The sequence below is a fragment of the Cornus florida genome, unplaced genomic scaffold (assembly GCF_030987335.1).
Source record: "Cornus florida cultivar Cherokee Brave unplaced genomic scaffold, ASM3098733v1 CherokeeBrave_3.0.0_Hap2_Chr08, whole genome shotgun sequence".
NCBI lineage: Eukaryota > Viridiplantae > Streptophyta > Magnoliopsida > Cornales > Cornaceae > Cornus > Cornus florida.
The window spans coordinates 23,620,810-23,642,446 of record NW_026775578.1 but is presented as its reverse complement, the minus strand read 5'-3'; the positions used below and the strand labels follow the sequence as shown (position 1 = coordinate 23,642,446).

Here is a 21,637-nt window from a genome sequence, read left to right as displayed (position 1 = left end):
TGGGTCACAACGTGGACTTTTACCATACATATATCATGATAACTACTTGACAGAATTTTTCACAACATACCACCAGAGAGACATGTTATTATTGTGTCTCGATTTCACATTTCCTCTAGCTTGACCAACAACAGCTTTGGGCACTGCACAACTACAGTTTCAAGGCAACCCTCGAAAGTTTCTTTAATCACATCAGAGAGGTTGCCAAAGTCATTTGTCCACCTCAATACATGATGTTGAACTTGAAGCTGGAACTCAAATAACATAACAGGTGCCTAAAACCCTTTTTGAGTGTATTTTAACTAATATAACCAACGCAACATTTGTATAGCCACAAACGATGACCAACAACCATAGGATGCAAAAATTATTTACAAATTGGTCCAAGAACTAGAACAATCAAAAGAGAATTCGGCTAAAAATGGCTAAATTTGTAAGATAATTACAGTTCAGAACAAAACTACAACCATATACCTACATTTCCAAAACTAAAAATGAAACTACAAAGTAAACAAAAATACAAACATAGCATTAATTCAATCGTTCCGTTCCTTGCTAAATTTTGGTAAATTGGACACACCATCATCTGGACAAGATCCACCCCGGCCACCTGAATCTTCAAATTGATCCACCAAATTGGCTTGACTAATGCATCTCTTGACACCACTGTCTCCTACAGTTCTCTCAGATAGGGCAACCAACCCCAAGGCTGTGATACTGCTTGCAATAGCATCAACATCCGTAGTTCCATGGTAAAGACCCCTGCTTCCAGCTACAAAGATTCTGTGTTTCTCATCAGTATTGGTTAAAACAGATGGCATTACATCAATCAATGGTGGATTTGTCTGGCTAGAACTACTAATGAGCAACCGCAGAGTCTCTTTTGCACCCATTTCTACCACAGAATCAGTTTTCGGGATCAATGGGTTCACAAGTTTTGGATGCAATGGAGGTATAGTGGTTGAAATAGCAGGACCTGCACTGACCAAGTAACCTTGGCCAGAGGAGCAAACATCGATAACTGGAATATGAACAATAGGGTCACACATAAAAGGTGTGAAGGTTGGGAACTGCAGTGAACTTTGTACTAGCCCACCCGGTGATTCAGGAAGAAAAGGTGGGAAATCCATAGAGTGAACATCAGCCAAATTCAGAGGTGGTGTTGATGTCAACACACTAGCAGAGTTAGTGGCTGTTAATAAAGAAGAAAGTGGTGGTAAAGAAAATGATTCATTTGATGAGATGGGCAGTTGTGGAAGTGCTACTGTGTATTGCAGAGTTGATGCAATGGGAGGGCACCAACAATAATAGGGAGAGAAAAGAGTTGAACCAATGGAAGAGACATGGGATGTTTGGCTATAAAAGGGCGGCACAACAGATTTCCCAAGTGACTCCAGGAAACTCGATGGAGAAAAAGAGCTGGATGAAGTAGCTTCTACAAGCTCATCTTTTTCAGAATGATTTGAACCAGATGCATCAATTACTATTGCTGAAGCAACAGAGAGATTGTCAAGACCTGAAAGATGGCTATTATCCCCACGCTGCCTGAACTTTTCTCTAGCAACACTTCTTAAGGAAGATGAATTTCTTGACAGCCCCTCTTTAAAAGAACTTGACCTTGGACTGAGGCTACCCTGATATACTGAATTAGTCTTTGCAGCTAGACTACTGTAATGTCTGGAACGAACAGGCTTAGATGATGCAGGCAAGGATTGAGCTGTTTGACAAAGCTCAGAAGAGCCTGATGTGGTACCCAAGGGAGTAGGCAGTGAGACAACCACACCTGCTCGAGTTTCAGTCACTGCTGACCCAAAAAGGTAAGCTCGGAGATGAGTCACAAAAGAGTCGAGACGTGACTCACTGATTCCAGTTAGTTCAGCTAGGGAGGGCTTCCTCTTAAGTAAATCCTTCATCTATCCAAAGGAATAAGTATTCTAATGAGCATTTGCTCCGTCATGTGCACATATAACAGTAATTGAAATTATTCAGATGTACCTTTGAAAGAAACTCTATCCCCAGTAGCTTTGACTTCTCTGAGCACCAAAAATAGAAAACTTCACCATCTGGGATCTTTAGCAGGAATGATCGTCCAGACTTGTCTGCTACGATTTCTTCAATAGCTACAGCAGAGCACCGGGAATCACTGGTTAAGGTTGACAGTCTCTCTGTGTGACCATCATCTCCAATGAATGAGATGCGTAAATCAGATGTTGGCAAGAGCGTGAGATTTAAGTTCCCCCTGTTACAATGTGAGAAGAAAAAAAAGTTAAGAGACAACAGAAAATGGAACACATTCAAAAATAAAACTAATGGTCCAGAGAAGTGCCTAAAATAACCAGGCTGGATAGAATGAGCTAAACTGCCAAACTTGAGAGTAGATCATCTAATAATGTACATCCTTTGGTGCATTAGCTGCAGTTTTAATTTCAAGTTGAAATTTAAAATTCAGAGTGACAAAGTTAAACCTAAAGCTTCTTTTCAGCACGTCCAAAGCAGCATATAGATGATACGGCTCATGTTATACAAATGTTTCAATCTCGAATTATAATAATAGTAACATCAGGTCTAAAATGGGCCCAAATCAATTGGTCAGCATAACTTAACTACATTGAGATGCCTATTTTGCAAATCATGAATATGAATTCAGACCCCAAAAAAATCAGTCTTCACAAACTGTCCATCTCTGAATTCCAAACTCAGAAAAGTCAGCTATTCCAATAAATGCCTGAGGTGTGCAAAACAATGCTCCAATTGAACCTCGAGCACTTTGTACCTGGTTCCCTGGTTCATGCTAGAATTACCGTTGAACGAAAGCCCTTGTTCAAATATTAAGGTAGCCATTGTCCTTCAAATGAATGTAGATGTCTACAAAAGGCAACTTGATATATGCTTGTAGAAAAAATTGCAAACCAACAAAACAAATTATTAAGACCATCCTGTCACCACTAGATTATCTGTCTTTTAAGGTAATGAATCAATCACTACAGTTCAAGTCATTTTGGGACAAATATGATGTCAGAGGGGGTCATTTCACTATAAACAATCTTTAACATGGATGGCAGATCTGCAATAACATCTAATAGAATAGAATTCTTCCACTATGTGATCAAATTCATAGCACCAAAAGATAGAAGTTTTTAGCCAAAAAGGTATGGTTAGATCTATAAAACAGAGGGGAGGGGGGGGGGGACTAATTATGACAAAATGAAATGAAAAGGGAAAACATAAAATCTACTACACAAACATAATATTTCAAGTATAACTGTGCACTTCTAAGACAAGCAATACTTTACACAGTTATATTTCTTATTGATTAAATAAAATGCTTAACCTAAATAGCCAAGAGAAATAAATATAATTCAAAAAATAATAATAATAATTACATGATATAGGAGCTTGAAACTACCTTTACTCCTTAATTCAGAGATCATAATAGAATACGCCCACTTTACCTACAAGTAAAAAGATATATTTATTCGGAAGGATGAACGTTGTCATCATCGATAATCTAAAAATCAGAATCCTTCAATTTCTATTTATCATCAACTACAGGATACAGTTTCCAGCCAAAAGGCAAACTTCAAATTACTGGACAAGTACACGTAAACGTAAACCATTTTAGTGCAGAAGTAACACCCTCCAAGTAAATCACGTTAGAGAAAATTAAAACTAAAGGAAGTTTGGTGCAATCACAAAAATGATTCACACACACAAGACCGAAACATCATATACAAGAAATTTCAGTAAAAAATCCAAATTCTTATACAAAGATATAAGCACCTGAAGATGCAAGAAATTCATACTCTCTTTCTCTCTCTAGAATTCTTACATTTCAACGAAAAGATCCCCCTATTCTCTTCATTCCTTCCCTTCTTTATAGATATTTACAAGATATTTACAAATATTGACGGATTGCTGGATCTGGGCCTGTTCCTCCATAAGTCTTGGTCACCTTTGATGGGCTTATTCGCGTTCGGCCCATATGGCAGTGTCTTTTTATGGGCTGACCCAGCTGTACGGACCGGATGTCGTGCTTGCAAGTCAGATCCGGCCCATGTCGTCCTGGGCCTCCTCAACTGCCCCCATAATTGCCCCTTATTTAATAAGGGGGTAATTATTGATGGCGTCTCATCATGACGTTGACGGCTCGAGAAAACCACGTGGGGGAACGGACAGTCAGATCCAGAATCAATGTTCCGGGGCTCGATGAATTTCTCGCCTTCCTGACGCTTCGGCCCTCGGGCCCCCCTCGCCTTTATAAGGCTCTAGAATACCACTTCACGTCTTTTTACCGTCTCCATCATCAGTCAAATCTCTCTCTTTCTAGAACAGTGGTAAGCTTTTTCTGGTGAAATCCTTCAAGAGTCATTCTTCCAGCGATCTTGCAGTCCTCAGAGGTTAGTTTTGTTCCTTTTTATTTTCGGTAGGCTTCTATTTACCCCCTTTTTATTTTCGGTAGGCTTCTATTTACCCCCTTTTAGATCCTTCAAACACTTCCACCATGGTTGTAGATCTGGATGTTCTTCGTATGAGACTTAGACTTCCTGACAACATCGAAGTTAGGGTTTGCCCTCAGGACGTTAACATTATGACCGGTGCCGGCCTTCTGCCCGGCGAAGTCTTATTCACGAACCTTCAATTGAATGTCGTTAGGTTCCCTCTGCACCCTTTCTTTAGTTATGTCTTCAATAGATTGGGGATATCCCCCCTGCAGGTAAACCCCAATTTCTTTAGAATCATATCCGTTATGCTCCTGTTGATGCGTGACAGAAATCTGGACCTTGACCTCATAGACCTTCTTCTGTGTTATAAGGTCAGTAAGATACGTACTAACGAACCCTTCTACCACCTCTAACCGTTCGAGAAGATGTCCATATGTACGGACACAATAAAATCTGAAAAGGGTTGGAGGGATAGCATCGTGGGCATTAGTGGGGCTTGGTCTTCGCCGGCTGCAGAGGGTTACCCAATCCCGAGCGCCTTTGGTGTCTGTTCTGTTTCCTCCTATAAGAAATTCAAATCTCATAAACATGACTGCCCCTGCGAAACATGCGTTCCCCGTTTTTGTACTTTCTTATGCCGTTCCTTAGGAATACCTTGTGATGACTTGAGCTACAGTGTTTGCAGGGATAGGAGTAATTACTTGAAGAAATACGTTCTGAACGATATTCCTTCCTGCTCAGATCTCCTCACTTCAGACAACCTCTTAGCGCTCTCATCACTCGGCTACAACATGAGCAGGCTTCAGATTCCTTCTTTTGGCAGGAAGAAAAATACTCCCCCAGCCACTCCTGCTGCTGGGGCGACCTCCTCTCCAGCATCAGCCTCTTCCTCAGCCACCATCTCTGACACTATCCCGAGCACAGTGGCTATTAATTCCGTTGTCAGCACCCCTGCTGCCAACCCGAGCGCGTCTCCCCAAACTACCACAGCTCCTGCTGCCGCGGGGGGCGTTCGGGACAAAGAACGAGGCAAAAGGCCTCATCCTGAGAGTGAAGTCGATCCTGAGGATGAACCTCTCATAAGAAGGACCCGGGTCTCCGGGCCGGGTGCTCTCTTGCATCGTGCGATCAGAGCTCTTGCTGCCGCGGGGCCTACTGCAGCTGGTGCCTCTGCTTCTGCTTCAGGACCTCCTTCTATCCCCACCTTACCGCCATGGGCCCCTCGGTACACCCGAACGGATGGGACGTTCGTGAAACCGAACGAGACCATGCTGAAGGATGGCCAGACCGCCATGGCGTACTATAGGAGCATGTGGACTCCGAAAGACCTTGAGGCGGCAAAGGGCCTATCCCAGAAGGATGTGTTCAGCCGCTTTCCCCAATCTGCTATGGAGGTGACTTTTATTTTCCAACTCATGAATTCTCTCATATTATTTGGTCTTGCCTTCGCCTGACCTGACTATTGGCTTAACCGTTATTAATGTACATCTATGCAGACATTGTTCGGAATGATGGCTATGCAGAAGCAGGTGGAGATGGGGAACGCCAGGGCTCGTAAGTTTTCTGATAGCCTGGAGGTGGCTAATAAAGAAAACGACCTTCTCGCCATGAAGAATACCGAGGTACTGGCTCGGCTTGAAAAAACTGAACAAGAGAGAGATGTCCTGAAGAAGGAGAATGACTCTCTTCAGGATGAGAAGGATGCCCTCCAGCTTGAAAAGAGCGTTTGGCAGACTGAGCGTGACTCAATCAGAGACGAAAAGGCAGAGCTCCAGCGCCTTCTGGCTGATGAACAGTCTGCTCGGATGGCTTTTGAGAAGAGAGCTCTGGACGAGCGTACCGCTCTGATCGATGCGATCAGCAGAGTGAGCGGTGGGATGCTGGCTCTTCACGCTCGGTTCTCAAGGGTCGGTGCTCTTAGATATGCTCAAGGATTCCAAGAAGGTTTCGCCGACCGAGTTCCGGATGAGGGACAGACCAGTTCCACTCCAGATGAGGTCGACAAGGATTTAGGGATCGAACCTCTGGGGGTCTATGTCGACCCAGAACCCACCGAAGCAGAGCGCATATTCGATGAGTGCCAGGACATTGCTTCCTCAAGGATCATTACAGCTCCTCCTACCGCTCTGCCTCTGACCGCTCCTCAATCGTCAACTGCGGTACCTTCCATAGCCACTGCTGACGCTGAGCCCCAGCCGAACGATTCAGTCATTCATCTTGATTCCCCACCTCGTGAAGGTGAGACGGCTGATGGGGCCGAGGAGGCGGGTCGGCACAACCAGGAAGCTGTTGGTACTGAGGCGTCTAGCTAGGGCTCCTCCGGACTCTTCGATTCCATACCTTTTTGTAACGATGGACATCTCACTTTTTGTAAACTCAATGCTTAATATCAATGAAATGACAGAACTCTTTTTCCCTTTGTGTTGTGCTCTGTTCAACCTATTTTCAATACACATATATCTTTTCTCTCTTTTCTTTTATATTAGCTTTGCCGTATGTTTGTTTATGGCAAGTGCCTGGCGCTCGGCTAGAATGCCACTTGCCACTCGGCTTAAAATTTTTAGCAAGTGTCTGGCGTTCGGCTTATGGTGCCAGCTGCCACTTATCTTGCTTAAGTGCCTGGCGCTCGGCTAGAATGCCACTTGCTTAAAATTTTTAGCAAGTGTCTGGCGTTCGGCTTATGGTGCCAGCTGCCACTTATTTTGCTTAAGTGCCTGGCGCTCGGCTAGAATGCCACTTGCCACTCGGCTAAAAATTTTTAGCAAGTGTCTGGCGTTCGGCTTATGGTGCCAGCTGCCACTTATCTTGCTTAAGTGCCTGGCGCTCGGCTAGAATGCCACTTGCCACTTGGCTTAAAATTTTTAGCAAGTGTCTGGCGTTCGGCTTATGGTGCCAGCTGCCACTTATCTTGCTTAAGTGCCTGGCGCTCGGCTAGAATGCCACTTGCCACTTGGCTTAAAATTTTTAGCAAGTGTCTGGCGTTCGGCTTATGGTGCCAGCTGCCACTTATCTTGCTTAAGTGCCTGACACTCGGCTAGAATGCCACTTGCCACTTGGCTTAAAATTTTTAGCAAGTGTCTGGCGTTCGGCTTATGGTGCCAGCTGCCACTTATCTTACTTAAGTGCCTGGCGCTCGGCTAGAATGCCACTTGCCACTTGGCTTTAAACTTTTAGCAAGTGTCTGGCGTTCGGCTTATGGTGCCAGCTGCCACTTATCTTGCTTAAGTGCCTGGCGCTCGACTAGAATGCCACTTGCCACTTGGCTTTAAACTTTTTAGCAGGCCGTTGGAAAAGAAAGTTATTTTTTTGTAAACTTCAGTAACTTGCACATTCATACGTATTTGATTGACAACAAACAACATCCAATTAAAGCCGAAACTTAGCTTTTATTGGTAGTACCTCTTCAGAGACGTGGCGTTCCAGGGCTTGCTGACCAACCTTCCCGCCATGGTTTCCAACGTATATGCTCCCTTGCCTATGACTTCTGCAATTCTGTATGGGCCTTCCCAGGGTGGCATCATTTTTTTGACCATCCCCACCTTTCTTTTCAGAACCAGATCGCCAGGGGCAAAATCCCTGTGTTTTACTCTTTTGTTATGACTATTCGCCAATACTTGCTGATACGATGCTAACCTTATAGCCGCTGTGTCCCTCCTTTCGTCTATCATATCGAGGTTCAATCTTAACATCTTGTCGTTCTGATCTCGACTCCATGCTAAGCTTCTGATAGTGGGGACCAAATGCTCAACCGGTATAACTGCCTCAGTACCATATGCCATTGCAAACGGGCTCTCCCCAGTCGGCCGCCTTGGGGTGGTTCTGTAAGCCCATAGAACGTTCGGGAGCTCATCCAACCACTTCCCTTTATGGTCTTCCAGCTTCTTCTTAATGCAGGCGAAAATGGTTCTGTTTGTGATTTCTGCTTGTCCGTTGGCCTGAGGATGACTTACTACAGCCAACTTCTGGTTGATTCCATACTCCTCCAGCAGCTCTCTTACTTGCCTGCTGTCGAGGTTTGTGCCATTGTCCATGACTATTGATCTTGGAACGCCGAAACGGCAGATAATATTGTTCCAAATAAATCGTCTCACATGAGTCTGAGTCACGCTAGGATATGGTTCTGCTTCCACCCATTTAGTGAAGTAATCCGTGGCCAGTAACACATACTTGTTCTGAGCTCTTGCAGTTGGCAGAGGACCGACCACATCCATCCCCCATTGCGCGAAAGGCCATGGCGAGGCCATTACGTGCAATTCCTCAGGTGGTTGGTGGATCAATGGTCCATATCGTTGGCATTTATCGCACCTTCGAGAGAACTCCTCCGCATCTCTTGACATGTTTGGCCAGAAATACCCTTGTGTCATTGCTTTATGCGCTAACGATCGCCCCCCAGAATGATTGCCACACACACCCTCATGAATAGCTCGCAATACCTGCTGCGACTCCGCGGGGGTGACACACTTCAAGTATGGGCCAGAGTAGGACCTTCTCTACAGCTGGTTACGCACGATGGCGTACCTTGCAGCATTCTTTTTGAGTCTCCTAGCTTCATCCCTCTGCATAGGCAAAACGCCATCTCAAATATAGGTAATGATGGGGTCAATCCAACTCGGTTCATACGGTATGACGTTGACTTGCCAAGGGTCAGAGTCCAAGGGTTCTTCGAAAATAGATGGCTGGGTCAGTATTCCTACTGGAATCACTCTCGCCAATGTTTCACCGGAACTCGAAGCACTACATGCTAACCGGTCCGCATCTGCATTCTGTTCCCTCGGTAACTGTATGAATTCAATCTTTGCAAAGTCCTTGGCTTTATGCAGAACGGCAGAACGATATGCCCCCATCGTGTCATCCTTGGTTGCGTACTCACCATTTACCTGCCGAACAATCAACTGCGAGTCACTATACACAGTCAAACTTTTGATCTGTAGCTCTCTGGCCAACTTTAATCCATTTAGCAACGCCTCGTATTCCGCTTCATTATTGGTGGCTCGGAACTCAAGTCTGAGTGCTTGACTCAAGGAAGTACCCTCTGGGGTTTGCAGTTTGATTCCAATTCCAGCCCCCATCTGGTTGGAGGAGCCATCCACAAAAAGTTTCCAAGAGCCGCATCTAAGGTCTTCTTCCGTATCCTCGGCATCACATTCTAGCAGGAAATCGGCCACCGCTTGCCCTTTAACAGCTGTTCTCGGTTCATACGTTATATCAAATGAACTCAACTCTATGGCCCACTTTGTCATTCTGCCCGAGAGCTCTGGCTTGTGCATAAGCGTTCTGATTGGAAAAGTTGTTAGAACAGCTACGGGGTGGGATTCGAAATAATGCCTCAACTTTCTTTTTGCATTTACAAGTGCAAGTACCACTCGTTCGGCCTTTGAGTATCTTTGTTCTGCCTCTGTCATTGTTTTGCTTACATAAAATACCGGGTATTGCACCCCTTCCTTGCAACGAATCAGAACGGCACTTGTCGCGACACCAGATACTCCAAGATATAGAAATAACTTTTCTTCCGGATCTGGGGCTGACAGGACTGGTGGATTCTGCATATATTCCTTCAAATGAGTCAATGCTTGTCGTTGCTCATCCCCCCAGACCTGCCTTCCATGGCTCCGAATTGTGTCAAAGAACGGCTTGCAGTGATCTAACAATTTTGAAATAAATCGACTTAATGCAGCTATTCGTCCTGTGAGGGCTTGCACCTCTCTGATCGTCTTTGGCTCGGCATTCTTAATCAAAGCCTCTGCTTGAGCGGGGCTAACTTCGATGCCTCTGCGGTTGACCACGTGTCCCAGAAACTGTCCGGAACTCACACCGAACGAGCACTTGGTTGGATTGAGCCTCATCCCATATCGCTTCAGTACATCAAATACACCTTGCAGATGCTTCAGATGATCATCCTTCTTCCTACTCTTTACCACCATATCATCAATATAGGCTTCCACAATCTTTCCCATTTGATTCTTAAAAATTTTGCTAACAAGTCTTTGATAAGTTGCTCCCGCATTCTTTAGTCCGAAAGGCATAACTTTGTAGCAGTATGTTCCTCGCTCGGTGACAAAAGAAGTTTTTTCTTCATCTGCGGGGTCCATAGGGATCTGATTATAACCTGAATAAGCGTCCAGAAAGGTTAAACGCTCATACCCGGTGGTGGCATCCACCATTTGATCAATCTTAGGCAGCGGGAAGCTATCCTTCGGACAGGCTTTGTTCAAATTGGTGAAATCAATGCATACTCGCCATTTCCCATTCTTCTTCTGCACGACAACGACGTTGGACAACCAATCAGGGTAGTGCACTTCTCTGATAAATCCCGCATCAAGCAGCCTATCGACTTCTTCCGCTATGATTTGATTACGTTCTGGAGCAAATCTTCGCTGCTTCTGTTTCACTGGTTTGAAATTGGGATTGACATTCAGGGAATGACAGGATACGGAGGGGCTAATTCCAGGCATGTCTAGGTGACTCCATGCAAATACGTCGGCATTGTGGGACAAGAAATCCACTAGCTCTTGCTGCTCTTCTCTGGTCAGTCTTATACCTACTCTGGTAGTTCGTTCTGGCCTGGACTGATCGATCTGCACATCCAGAAGGGGCTCCTCGGTCAAGTCGACTGACTCCTCCACCCTGTTCTGCTCGGGCGGAGGTTCCTGTAATTGCTATTTGGGGCTTGCCGAACGGACGGGCGCCTTCCCTTTCCCAGCATACTTTAGTGTGACGGAATAACACTCTTTGGCTGCAACCTGATCCCCCCGAATGTTTATCACTTTATCTCCATCGGGTCCGTCATGACCTGATGCAGAGTTGAGGGTACACCTTGGACTCTGTGAATCCATCCTCTTCCCATCAGGAGATTATACGAGGGGTGAATTTCTACAACCACAAAAGTTTCCATAAGAGCTCGTTCTGCAGCTTGAACTTCTACTTCCACCATCCCGACAGGCTCCACCCTCTTCCCATCGAACCCTAACAAGAGATTTCCAGTGGGCTTGAGCCTCTCTGGTTTAATCTCGAGCCTATCAAATGTGTCCCTCGGCATGACATTCGCACTACTCCCAGGATCGATCAGAACTCTGCGCACCAAGCAGTCCGCCACTGTCAAACTGACTACTAACGGGTCTTCATGGGGCAGTTGAACACGCTGCAGGTCTGTCCAGTCGAACTTTATCTGCATCGATGGGCTCTGCTGGTGTAGAGTATTCACACTGCTGACCCTTTTCTTCATCTGCGCCTGCCGCAGGCGCGCCCGGAGTAGCTCATCTGACTCTTCACTAGGCTCGGGTCGACCATGGATAGCATTGATTATACGAACTGGTTGTGAATTGTGGGAGCTTTGTTTATGACTCCTTTTTATTTGTTCCACCGGTCGATTCTGCTCTATCGCCGAGCCTTGAACATAACTCGCGAACTCCCCTCTAGCTATCAACATCTCCACTTGCCTCCTCAGGTTCCTGCATTCGTTAGTCTGATGACCGAAATCGGAATGGAAAGCACAATGTTTAGTTTGATCCCTCTGTTCGAGGGGTTGCCTAATTGGCAGTGGTGGATGAAACTTATCTTTGTTCTCCTGATACAGCCTCGCCAGAGTGACCTTCAGCGGAGTAATCAGCTCTTCCTCCCTGGACCTTTTTTCTGCCTTCCAAGAGGTCTGACGTTGCGGCTGAGCCTGCTTCTGCCTGATCTTTGCCTTGGACTTTTCCTCGGTCGACACGAGCGACGCTGTCCGAGCATTAGCTGCCTCCTCTTCTTCCAGGCGCACAAAGCCATCGGCTCTTTCATTGAGTTCATCCATAGTAGTCGGCGTGTTCACTACCAGACTGGTGTGAAACGGAGTTCCGCGTGTCATGGCTAACTTGAAGGCTTGAACTGCTGTAGAAGGGTGGCATTCGATCACCATACTCTTAGTGAGATTAAACCTGGTAAGAAAAGCCTGGAGACGTTCATCCTTGTGCTGCCTCATCGTGAATAGGCTCGAGATGTCCTTCGGCGGGCGCTTGTTCCCATAGTACTGGCTTATGAACCGATCGCACAGGTTTCTGAAGCTACCAATGGAGCTCCTAGGCAAGTTTTTGAACCAGCTAAGCGCCGGTCCGGCTAGGCTTGTAGGGAAACATTTGCACATTAAAGAGTCGTTTTCCGTATTCAGGGCCATTTTCAACTGGATATGGTACACATGATCGATCGGATCGGTTGTTCCGTCGAACAGAATAAAGACTGGCATAGCAAACTTCCTTGGATGCGGGGCATTCAAGATCTCGTCGGTGAATGGTGAATCAACCGTCCGAGCTGCGGATCGGAGAGCTTCATTCTCTCTCTGGAGTCCAGCGGTAGTTCTGTGAGTTACGGTTCTGCCCTCCGAACCGCGATGAGTGATAGTAGCCATGGAGGGCCGGTAAGACGGATCGAACGACCGTTCCTCTATGAACTCTCTTTGCCAAGGCGACGCTACTCGACGGCGATCAACCTCTATCACTTCCTCTCGGTCGAACCTTTCCCGATGCGGATCGAAGGTTATGGCTTCATTCCGTCTAATCTGCTCATGTCGCGGATCAACGTGAGTCGATCCTTCGTGATCCTCAACTCGACGAACATTTGGCGGCAAATTGTCCATCATCCTTTCATCACGGTGGTGAGCTGACTGATTGTTCTCGTCCTGCTCGCCTTGACGCGCGATATTAGATTGAAGACCTCCTTCACCGACCGGAGGTGGATGCGAAACCGCAGGTATTTGCCGATGTTGCATTCCAGCTTTCAATTCTGCATTCTCTTTTTTGAGAGCTTCAATCAAGTTCATCAACTCCTCAAGCTTTGTTTGCTGGACAGCCTCCATCGGATTGGAGCTTTCACCTATCATTATTCCTGAACGGAGTAAAGGCATTAATCTCAAGTTCGCGAGTAGATCCGAGCTTCGTGAGTGGGAATTTTTCAGATCTGGTTTCGAATTCTCCGAATTATGCTCATCGTTTACGAGATCTGAATTGTCTGAACTCTAAATCCGTCAGATCCTGCCACAATCGAACAACTCGTTGTTGCGTAGATCTGAAGCCACTTCTGCCAAAGCTTCAAGAACTGTAATTCCTCCAGAGTAGGTCACAATCGCTCAGATCTGGATCCAAATCCCAAAGATCGAGTCTCCATCAACCGAATTGGTCTGAATCCACTCGATATTCCTCAATGATCAACCAAACTTCCATGCGATTCCCACAGACGGCGCCAATTGAAGATGCAAGAAATTCATACTCTCTTTCTCTCTCTAGAATTCTTACATTTCAACGAAAAGATCCCCCTATTCTCTTCATTCCTTCCCTTCTTTATAGATATTTACAAGATATTTACAAATATTGACGGATTGCTGGATCTGGGCCTGTTCCTCCATAAGTCCTGGTCACCTTTGATGGGCTTATTCGCGTTCGGCCCATATGGCAGTGTCTTTTTATGGGCTGACCCAGCTGTACGGACCGGATGTCGTGCTTGCAAGTCAGATCCGGCCCATGTCGTCCTGGGCCTCCTCAGCACCACAAAACGACCGTCTTGCAGCATCATACTAAAATGTCAGTGTTGCAGTGCAACGAAAAAAACTCACAAATTACATAGCCAACATGGCCAGATGCATTCATTATTCCAACCTTCGTGGTGTCTCCCCATGACAACATTCACCTCCTAGCTATAAAGTCTCATATCAAGATGCTGTGGTGGTTTATGAACTGACCAAACACAATCCAGCAAACAGCACCACTGATAGTCAAATATGTTCACAATTCATTTTCGAGACATTCAAATATGCAACCTAGTCCCTAAACAAGCTGGGGATTGGAAAATGAACAACTTTCTAGGTTTATAAAATTATAAAATCACTCAACATGGGGAAAATATAATCCAAACACTTGAAATTGCCACTAAAATATCAACGTCTGTAGTATTAACAATTATTAAACTAACAGGACATAACAAGGTTCCAAAAAGAATGCCACATTTTCCCCAAGACAAGGTTACCATCAACATATGAAGTTAGAAGCTTATGTTAGTCTCCCAATATGTTGGATGGTTATGATCCCATGCAAACCCCATGTACCTCCTAACCCTCTTCCCCAAACAAGGGGAAAAAAAAACGAAAAACAAAAAACAAAAAAGAAAGAGAAGGAAAGGAAAAGAAACGTGTAATAAGCTCCCCATCTCTTAAGGACAAACAACATAAAATTCCTGTATTTGATATATGATGTTTGATATATTTACCATTAACTAAGTTTAAATCATAAGTTAAATGATCATATAAATAAGTCATACAATGCAATAGATAAGAGCATTGCTACAAACACATATACCGTTATATATGATCAAGTACAAAAGCCTTAAGATCACAGTAAAGTTCATTAAGTATCAGGAATATTCCATCTTCTGCAAGCATCTAACCAGCTGCCTGTATTTAAATAATATTATTCATTCTTGTATAAAATGATGTAGTGAATCAGAACCAGAGAGCTATCAAAAGCATCAATAGACTGCTTCTTGTTATGATAATGACGACAGTTTATTTTGAATTAGTAAAAATAAATATATGGCTCTACAAAGCAACATTTATATATTCTAGGAGAAGCAACATTTATCTGTTAGCTCCAAGAGAATCAATAAGATATTGAACCACAATTTATATGACTACTACTCAAAAGGAACATCCAGATAAAAAATAAAAAAAATAAAAAAATAAAAAAAAACCCGGTGATGTTACGACTCTCTACAAAAATGGATCAACCACTCTGTCTAAAGCTAAACAGCCATACACTCTAAACACAAACCACAAGAAAGGTGAAAGAAACAATGTTTGACATGTGGAGAAACTGCATACTGTCACTGTCAGCACTAGGAAAGTGTTACTTTCTTATTGTCCAAAGAGATGGGGGAAAAAAACCATTGTAATTTTCAATTATAGTAGACTAATAAGCCTGTCAACGAGTCAGACTACTAGTTTGGAAATGTAGCTAGCATCTGTTCTACAGATGATAACAAATTGTTACACATACAACCATTAATATACAAAGGAGTGTCCAAACATTTGCAATTACCTTGTAGAAGTTGGGGACAGGATAGTCCCTTGCTTGTTAATTTTTCCGACTCGAACAGAAACAAGCGGAATACACAAGCACCTGGCTAGCATACCAACTTCTGATGGCTCAAAGTGCTGCTTAATAAACAAAATCAATGTAAGCTACTAAGTGAACAAATTAGCACAAGTACGCACACAAAAACACATGCATCCCCAAAATTACAATGAAGATAATGAACAAGGTAATCTCTAATACAGAACCCACAAAACTTAAAACAAATAATAAAAAATTTATAGCAAGCACTGTGTGAATAAAGGCCACATCACCAAAAGTCAAACAGAGGCCACATCAGCAGAGGTCAAAACAAAAGATATGATCACTTTGGAAAAAAAAAAAAAACACTTTACTCCAAAAGAAACCTGACACATCCTCAGATCAAATAAACCTCAAGGAGACAAAGCCTCGAGTCCTCTGGAAACCTTGAAACACTCTCAGGTCAAAGAAACCTCGAGAAGACAAACCGTTGAGTCATCTGAAAACCCTGAGACACTCTCAGGTCAAAGAAACCTTGAGAAAACAGACCCTCAAGTCTTTTGAAACCCTGAAAGCCTCTCAGGTCAAATAAACCTCGAGCAGCACCTCTCAAAACTTGAACCTCGAGATGCAATCCTTGAGTCCAAAAACCCGAGACATTCCAGGTCGAGAAAACCTCAAAAAAATATACTCCCAAGCCCCTCAACCTCGAGAAGCAGACCCTCGAGTCCCAAGAGTTCCGAAGCTCTCCAAGAAAATGAACCTCAGAGAAATCCTCGAGTCTCCAAAAAAGCATCGAAGGTAGTGATATCGAGCAAGCACAGGTAGGAGGACCCCTCAAACACCAACATATAGGGATGACAACGGGGCGGGTTTGAGACAGGTTTGAGTGGACCCTACCCCACCTTGTTAAGAAATTTTACACTCCATCCACATCCCAAAGCTGGGACATATTTTTCTTTGCGGTCCCATTCCCACCCTAGAAAATATAAGAGATTCCATCTCAGCCCCGTTTGGCCCGCTCGTTTTCACAGAGAGAGAGAGAGAGAGATGTGATGATCGTGGGACACAATCTTCTTCAACTTCTTTCCAATTACACACAAATTCTATATACATAGATTATGAAAAAATCCTTGCTTTTTTGAAATCTGAGAAGCGTAAAAAAGTGTCTATATGTGTAGATATAAAATAAAGAAAAACCATATATGTGTTTGTGTGTATACAGACAAATATTATTGGAAGGTTGATTGGAAAACACTGTCGTGGTAACATCTTCTCTGCTACCATGAGCGTAGAAGACATTGTGTCAACTTTAAGACGGTTACCAGTAAAGATGTTTGAAATAAGTTGAAGAACATTGTGTAGGAGTGTGATTGTTTGTAATGAGAGGATTGGAGAGTTTTCCCCGGGGGGGGGGGGGGGGGAGGGGGTTTGTGAGTGGTGGCCGAGAACGAGTAAAGTAAACCCTAGAGAAAGTGAGTAATACATATACATACATACATATATATATTGAATTAAGTATGTGGGCAGGGCGAAAAAGGAATATACTCGCCCCTGCCCCGAACCCAATTCGGACTTAATCATTTTATTCCAAATTCGCTCCTAACCCTAATAAAGGTATATCAATTCCATCCCATACGAGGCAGAGCGTAAACGTCTTGTCGAAGTAAATTATCACCCCTCCAACATAGGCTACCTAGGATACTTAAAAGGATTTTGAAATGGTGGATGAGAAGTAGAACATGCCTAGAAAAGCGAGCCCAGCCAAGGAAGTAGTAAAACACTTGACATGACAGAAACTCTTACCATCATAATTAATATTAGAGCTGGACCATTAATATTTAACTACCGTTGCTGTAAATATGCCAAGTGAATTTAATGCCTGTATTATCAAATTATTGACCGCTGTCACACTGAAGAGAAAAAGAAGGAAAGATTTGACCACTTAGTTAGCAAAAGCATAGTTGGCTTAATGGTAGCCTAGGACCTAGGACCCTAGGAGTTGGGTAAAACCCAGCCAAGCCTTGAACCACAGGGTATTAACGAATTAAGTATGTAGGGTGAAATAGGAATATACCCACCCTGCCCTGAACCCAATTCAGATTTAATCTTTGAATACCAAATCCGCCCCTAACCCTAATAAAGGTATACCAACTCCATCCCATACGGGGCGGGGAGTAAAACCTTTGAGGCAAAGTAAATTGCCACCGCTACCAACATAGGTTATACACTTAGAAGGATTTTGAAATGGTGGATGAGAAGTCAGACCATGCCTTGATTAGCGGGTATAGCCAAGGAAGTGGTGAAACACATGCCATGACAGAAACCCTTACCATGATAATTAATATTTCAGTTGAACCATTAATGCTCAACTACTGTCGCGGTTTATAAGCGGAATGAAATTTGTGTCTGTATTATCCAATTAATGCGTCGCTGTCACGCTGAAGCGGAACAAAAGGAAAGGTTTAACCACTTAGGTAGCAAAAGTATAGCAGGCTTAATGACCTATGACCCTAGGTGCTGGGTAAAACCCTGCCAAACCTCAAATCTCTGAGTAACCAAGGAACCTAGGACTATAAATACATGCATGGTGGAGCATTATCGGAGCAACCAAGAATCGCAACCACCTTAGCCCATGTATCCTCTGTCATTGGCACAAACACTCCTACCTTCACCATTTACTCCTTTGGCTGGTCTACTTCTCATCCTTCTACGAGAATCACTCTTTGGGTTCCTCAACTTGTATTGTAATATACCCCCACTGATTCTGTTTATTTTACTGTACTACAAACCCCTTACCTACACACAGCAACATGGCAAAACTCCACTATTCACTCATCAGGAGTATTGAGTTTTTTTATTTGTGTTTGGCCTTTTTTTACATGAGTTCCTGATATATGATTGCTTCCATGTTTCAGTTCACAGCTAACTGTTCAGAAGATAAAGTGCATGAAATATTTAACACTCACAGATTTTATAACACTCATTTCATAAGTAGAACTGCAAAACAATCTTCGCGCAGTGGAAACACGGTGACTTAGTAGAAAATTCACTAAAACTATAGCAACCCTTCTAAAAAAATACTGTAAATTACATCCATACTAGTAAATTGTCAGTTGATCCATGCACATACCTTGCTTAGATGAGCCAGCAGACGATACTCGGCCGCGCCACTCGAGACATTCAGCTTCAGCAAAGGCTTTAACCTTTCATCAGCACGGCAAGCCCCCATAAGTTGCAAATCCAGAGCCTGGAGCCACTGTACAACCCTATCTTCTCGATCGTTCTGTTGAAGCAACAGATCACCGTCCCCTTCCTCCAAAAGTATGTCCGTCAAACGCTCCGTCAGCCCAACCTCAATACCAGAACCACCATTCCCTCTTGAACGTCCCGAAATCGAAGAGGCTTCAACACTACTCGAGGAGGCACCAACAGATGATGAATCATCGGAAACATCGTCATTGGATTGATCCACACGATCATCCCCAATCTCGCTTTCGTCAACACATTGCTGTTTCTTAGGGTTAACCATTGCGATGCTGCAAAGTATCTTCAAATCACAAGAAGATCCGAAACTCTTAACTTCCTCTCTCTCTCAAATAGCTATCAAACCGGTAAAATTCAAATCAAAACCCTAAGTGAACTTGAATTCTCGGAAAATCAACCCAATTGAAAATTTTCACAATCGGAATGAATGTTTCTTAACGTGAGAGAGAGAAATGCAGATGAAATGATTGGCGGTGTCAGAAGTGCAAGTGCCGTTAATGCATTATATGGGCAGCTGGAGTATAGACGATTTGAGATCCGGGCCACACACGTAGCTCTAATCCAGGTGGTTTCCAAAGTTTTGTTGTAGGGTCCACAGGAAATGTAGTTTGAGGTGCCACGTAATCAAATAGCCGACTATCAAGCGAATTTGATGGCGTCTAGAGATGTTTGGTAAGTACAATAATGATTAATTAAGGCACTAAATTAACCAATTGAAGTTGCTTTCCTTGCTTACACAAAACATATGCTTCATATAAATATGGCATGATATGGACAGGACTGACAAGTGTAAGCAAATTAAATTAGGAACTAGGGTTGAAATTATTTTCAATTTTGTTGACCGGACTTATATAAACAAATCCATATCTCAAAATATATACCAAGTAATATTTTTTTTTTTTTCAAAAAAATTAATTCTAGAAAGCAAGATATTTCATCTAAACTGCTGTCGCATTGTCAAACACGTAAACATGGTTAAAAGTATACTGAAATTGACTTAAACATGATTGAGACAAAACAAATACACTTTTTGGACGTGGGACAGAATGATTTTGTAATTGAAGATGGAATTCAATGCAATTTGAAATATATTTAAAAATAATATAAAATAAAATAAAATAAAAATAACAACAAAATTCTGGTTCAAACTTCACATTAGTAATTTCATTCGTGATTGTATGAATAAAATAAGTAAAATTTTTTGATAAGTAAATAAAATAAGTAAAATTTATTATTATTTATATAAAATAATATATTAAATTACTATTTTTTTTATGCACCCGTGCTATATTTGTGTCAATCCACAGTTACGATGGAGCATAGGTCTCATTTAGGATTCCTAACAATCCACGGTTACAACGGAGCATTTAGAATACTCTTTTAAAATAGTTTAAATTTTTACATACTCACTCCCTAATCTTCTAAAATCTCTACAATCTACAAATAAGTTATTATTCTAGAATTTCTAAGTTGCAATTATTTTGACACTCCATATTTTTCTTTATAGATAATGATTCTCAAAGTTAAATTTGTCGGTATTATAAAATTGACATAGAGGATGCTCAATTCTCTAAATATGTCAGGCAGGCATAGTGAGACGCATGGTACGGATATGATATAACACAGAGATGCCAACTCACACTGAACTAATGTAGGCTTAGTGGAGGCAATTTTGAAAATTTTTCCTTTTGTATTATATACCTACTAATTTTGTTTTTTTTTAATTATATACCTATAAAATGTTAAATTATAGGCCCCTACAACATTTTTTTGGATGCCTGCACTATCAAATTAATTCTAAAAAACTTAAGATTAGGACACGCCCTAATATAAATATATGGGTAAATTCAGTATCATCCCTAATGTGTGCCCTAATATAAATTTAGAACAAAATAGACAAAATTCAATCAGTGAGACCCCCCTATCAAAATTCTCAACTTCCCACTCACATATCTAATGGAGCGGGTCGGAGAACGACTTATGTGAAATGGTTTAATGGAATCGGAGAATAATGGATTGGAATTTAAATCTTGAATCACTAGTAAAAACTACGTACGGAGGGTAGCCCATTAGGTAGTTTGCAAACACTCACATGACGGAAGTCCTTAATTTCTGAAGATAATATTGCGATATTGAGATTTGAGGCTTTCGTCATTAGGTAATTCCTAAGGATCCGGTTAGTTACACGAAAAATTATGATGGAAAGTGAAAGACAAACAAAAATTAAGTTTCCCCCATACATTTGGTTAGTAGAAATTTTTTTCAAGAAAAGTATAGGAAAATATTATTTTGTTAGTTACCAAATAAAAGGGAAAAGAAAATAATTTTACTTACCAAATGATTTTAAGTACTTTTAAAAAATTGGTTACAGGCACTATGGGCATTTGTGATTGAACCACATCAGCAATCAGTAAAGATTACCTATTCACCGGTGAGTAGACAAGTATTGTTTAGCCTGAATGTGAGAATATTTTGGGAAGAAGAGCAAAGATGGATAAGTAATTGACTCTGACTAGAATAGGAAACTCACATATAAAATGACAGTTTTTGTGAGAAAGTAAAATTTTTCATATTTTATGGAGGAAATATTTGGGGAAAATCGATCAAATGCAGGAATCCTACTTTTTCTAAAATTTTCACTTTGTATATAACCAAACTCCCAAAAAAAATTAAATAATTACCAAACAAACCCTATATTAAAGAGCATTGTTTTAATTGTAATAATCAATTTTAATTATATTGCAATGAATATTAAGACCCGTGGTATTTCCTCCTCTTAAAGTGAAAGATAAAGAATTCGAATCTTCTCAACTACGTTGTGAGAACATTGTGAGAGTTAACAGTGGAGATAAAAAA

The 21,637-nt window shown here is 42.5% G+C and overlaps 1 protein-coding gene across 1 annotated transcript; it reads right to left on the bottom strand.

Moving 5' to 3' along the window:
* Positions 1–341: 341 nt before the first annotated feature.
* On the bottom strand, positions 342–19,270 carry LOC132270839 (uncharacterized). Its single transcript, XM_059772049.1, has 4 exons — positions 18,648–19,270; positions 15,500–15,615; positions 1,996–2,239; positions 342–1,913 (listed from the first exon to the last, which is right to left on the bottom strand). Exons 1-4 carry the CDS (start codon positions 19,044–19,046, stop codon positions 537–539), a joined length of 2,136 nt encoding a protein of 711 aa, XP_059628032.1. The 5' UTR covers positions 19,047–19,270; the 3' UTR covers positions 342–536.
* Between the last annotated feature and the right edge of the window lie 2,367 nt (positions 19,271–21,637).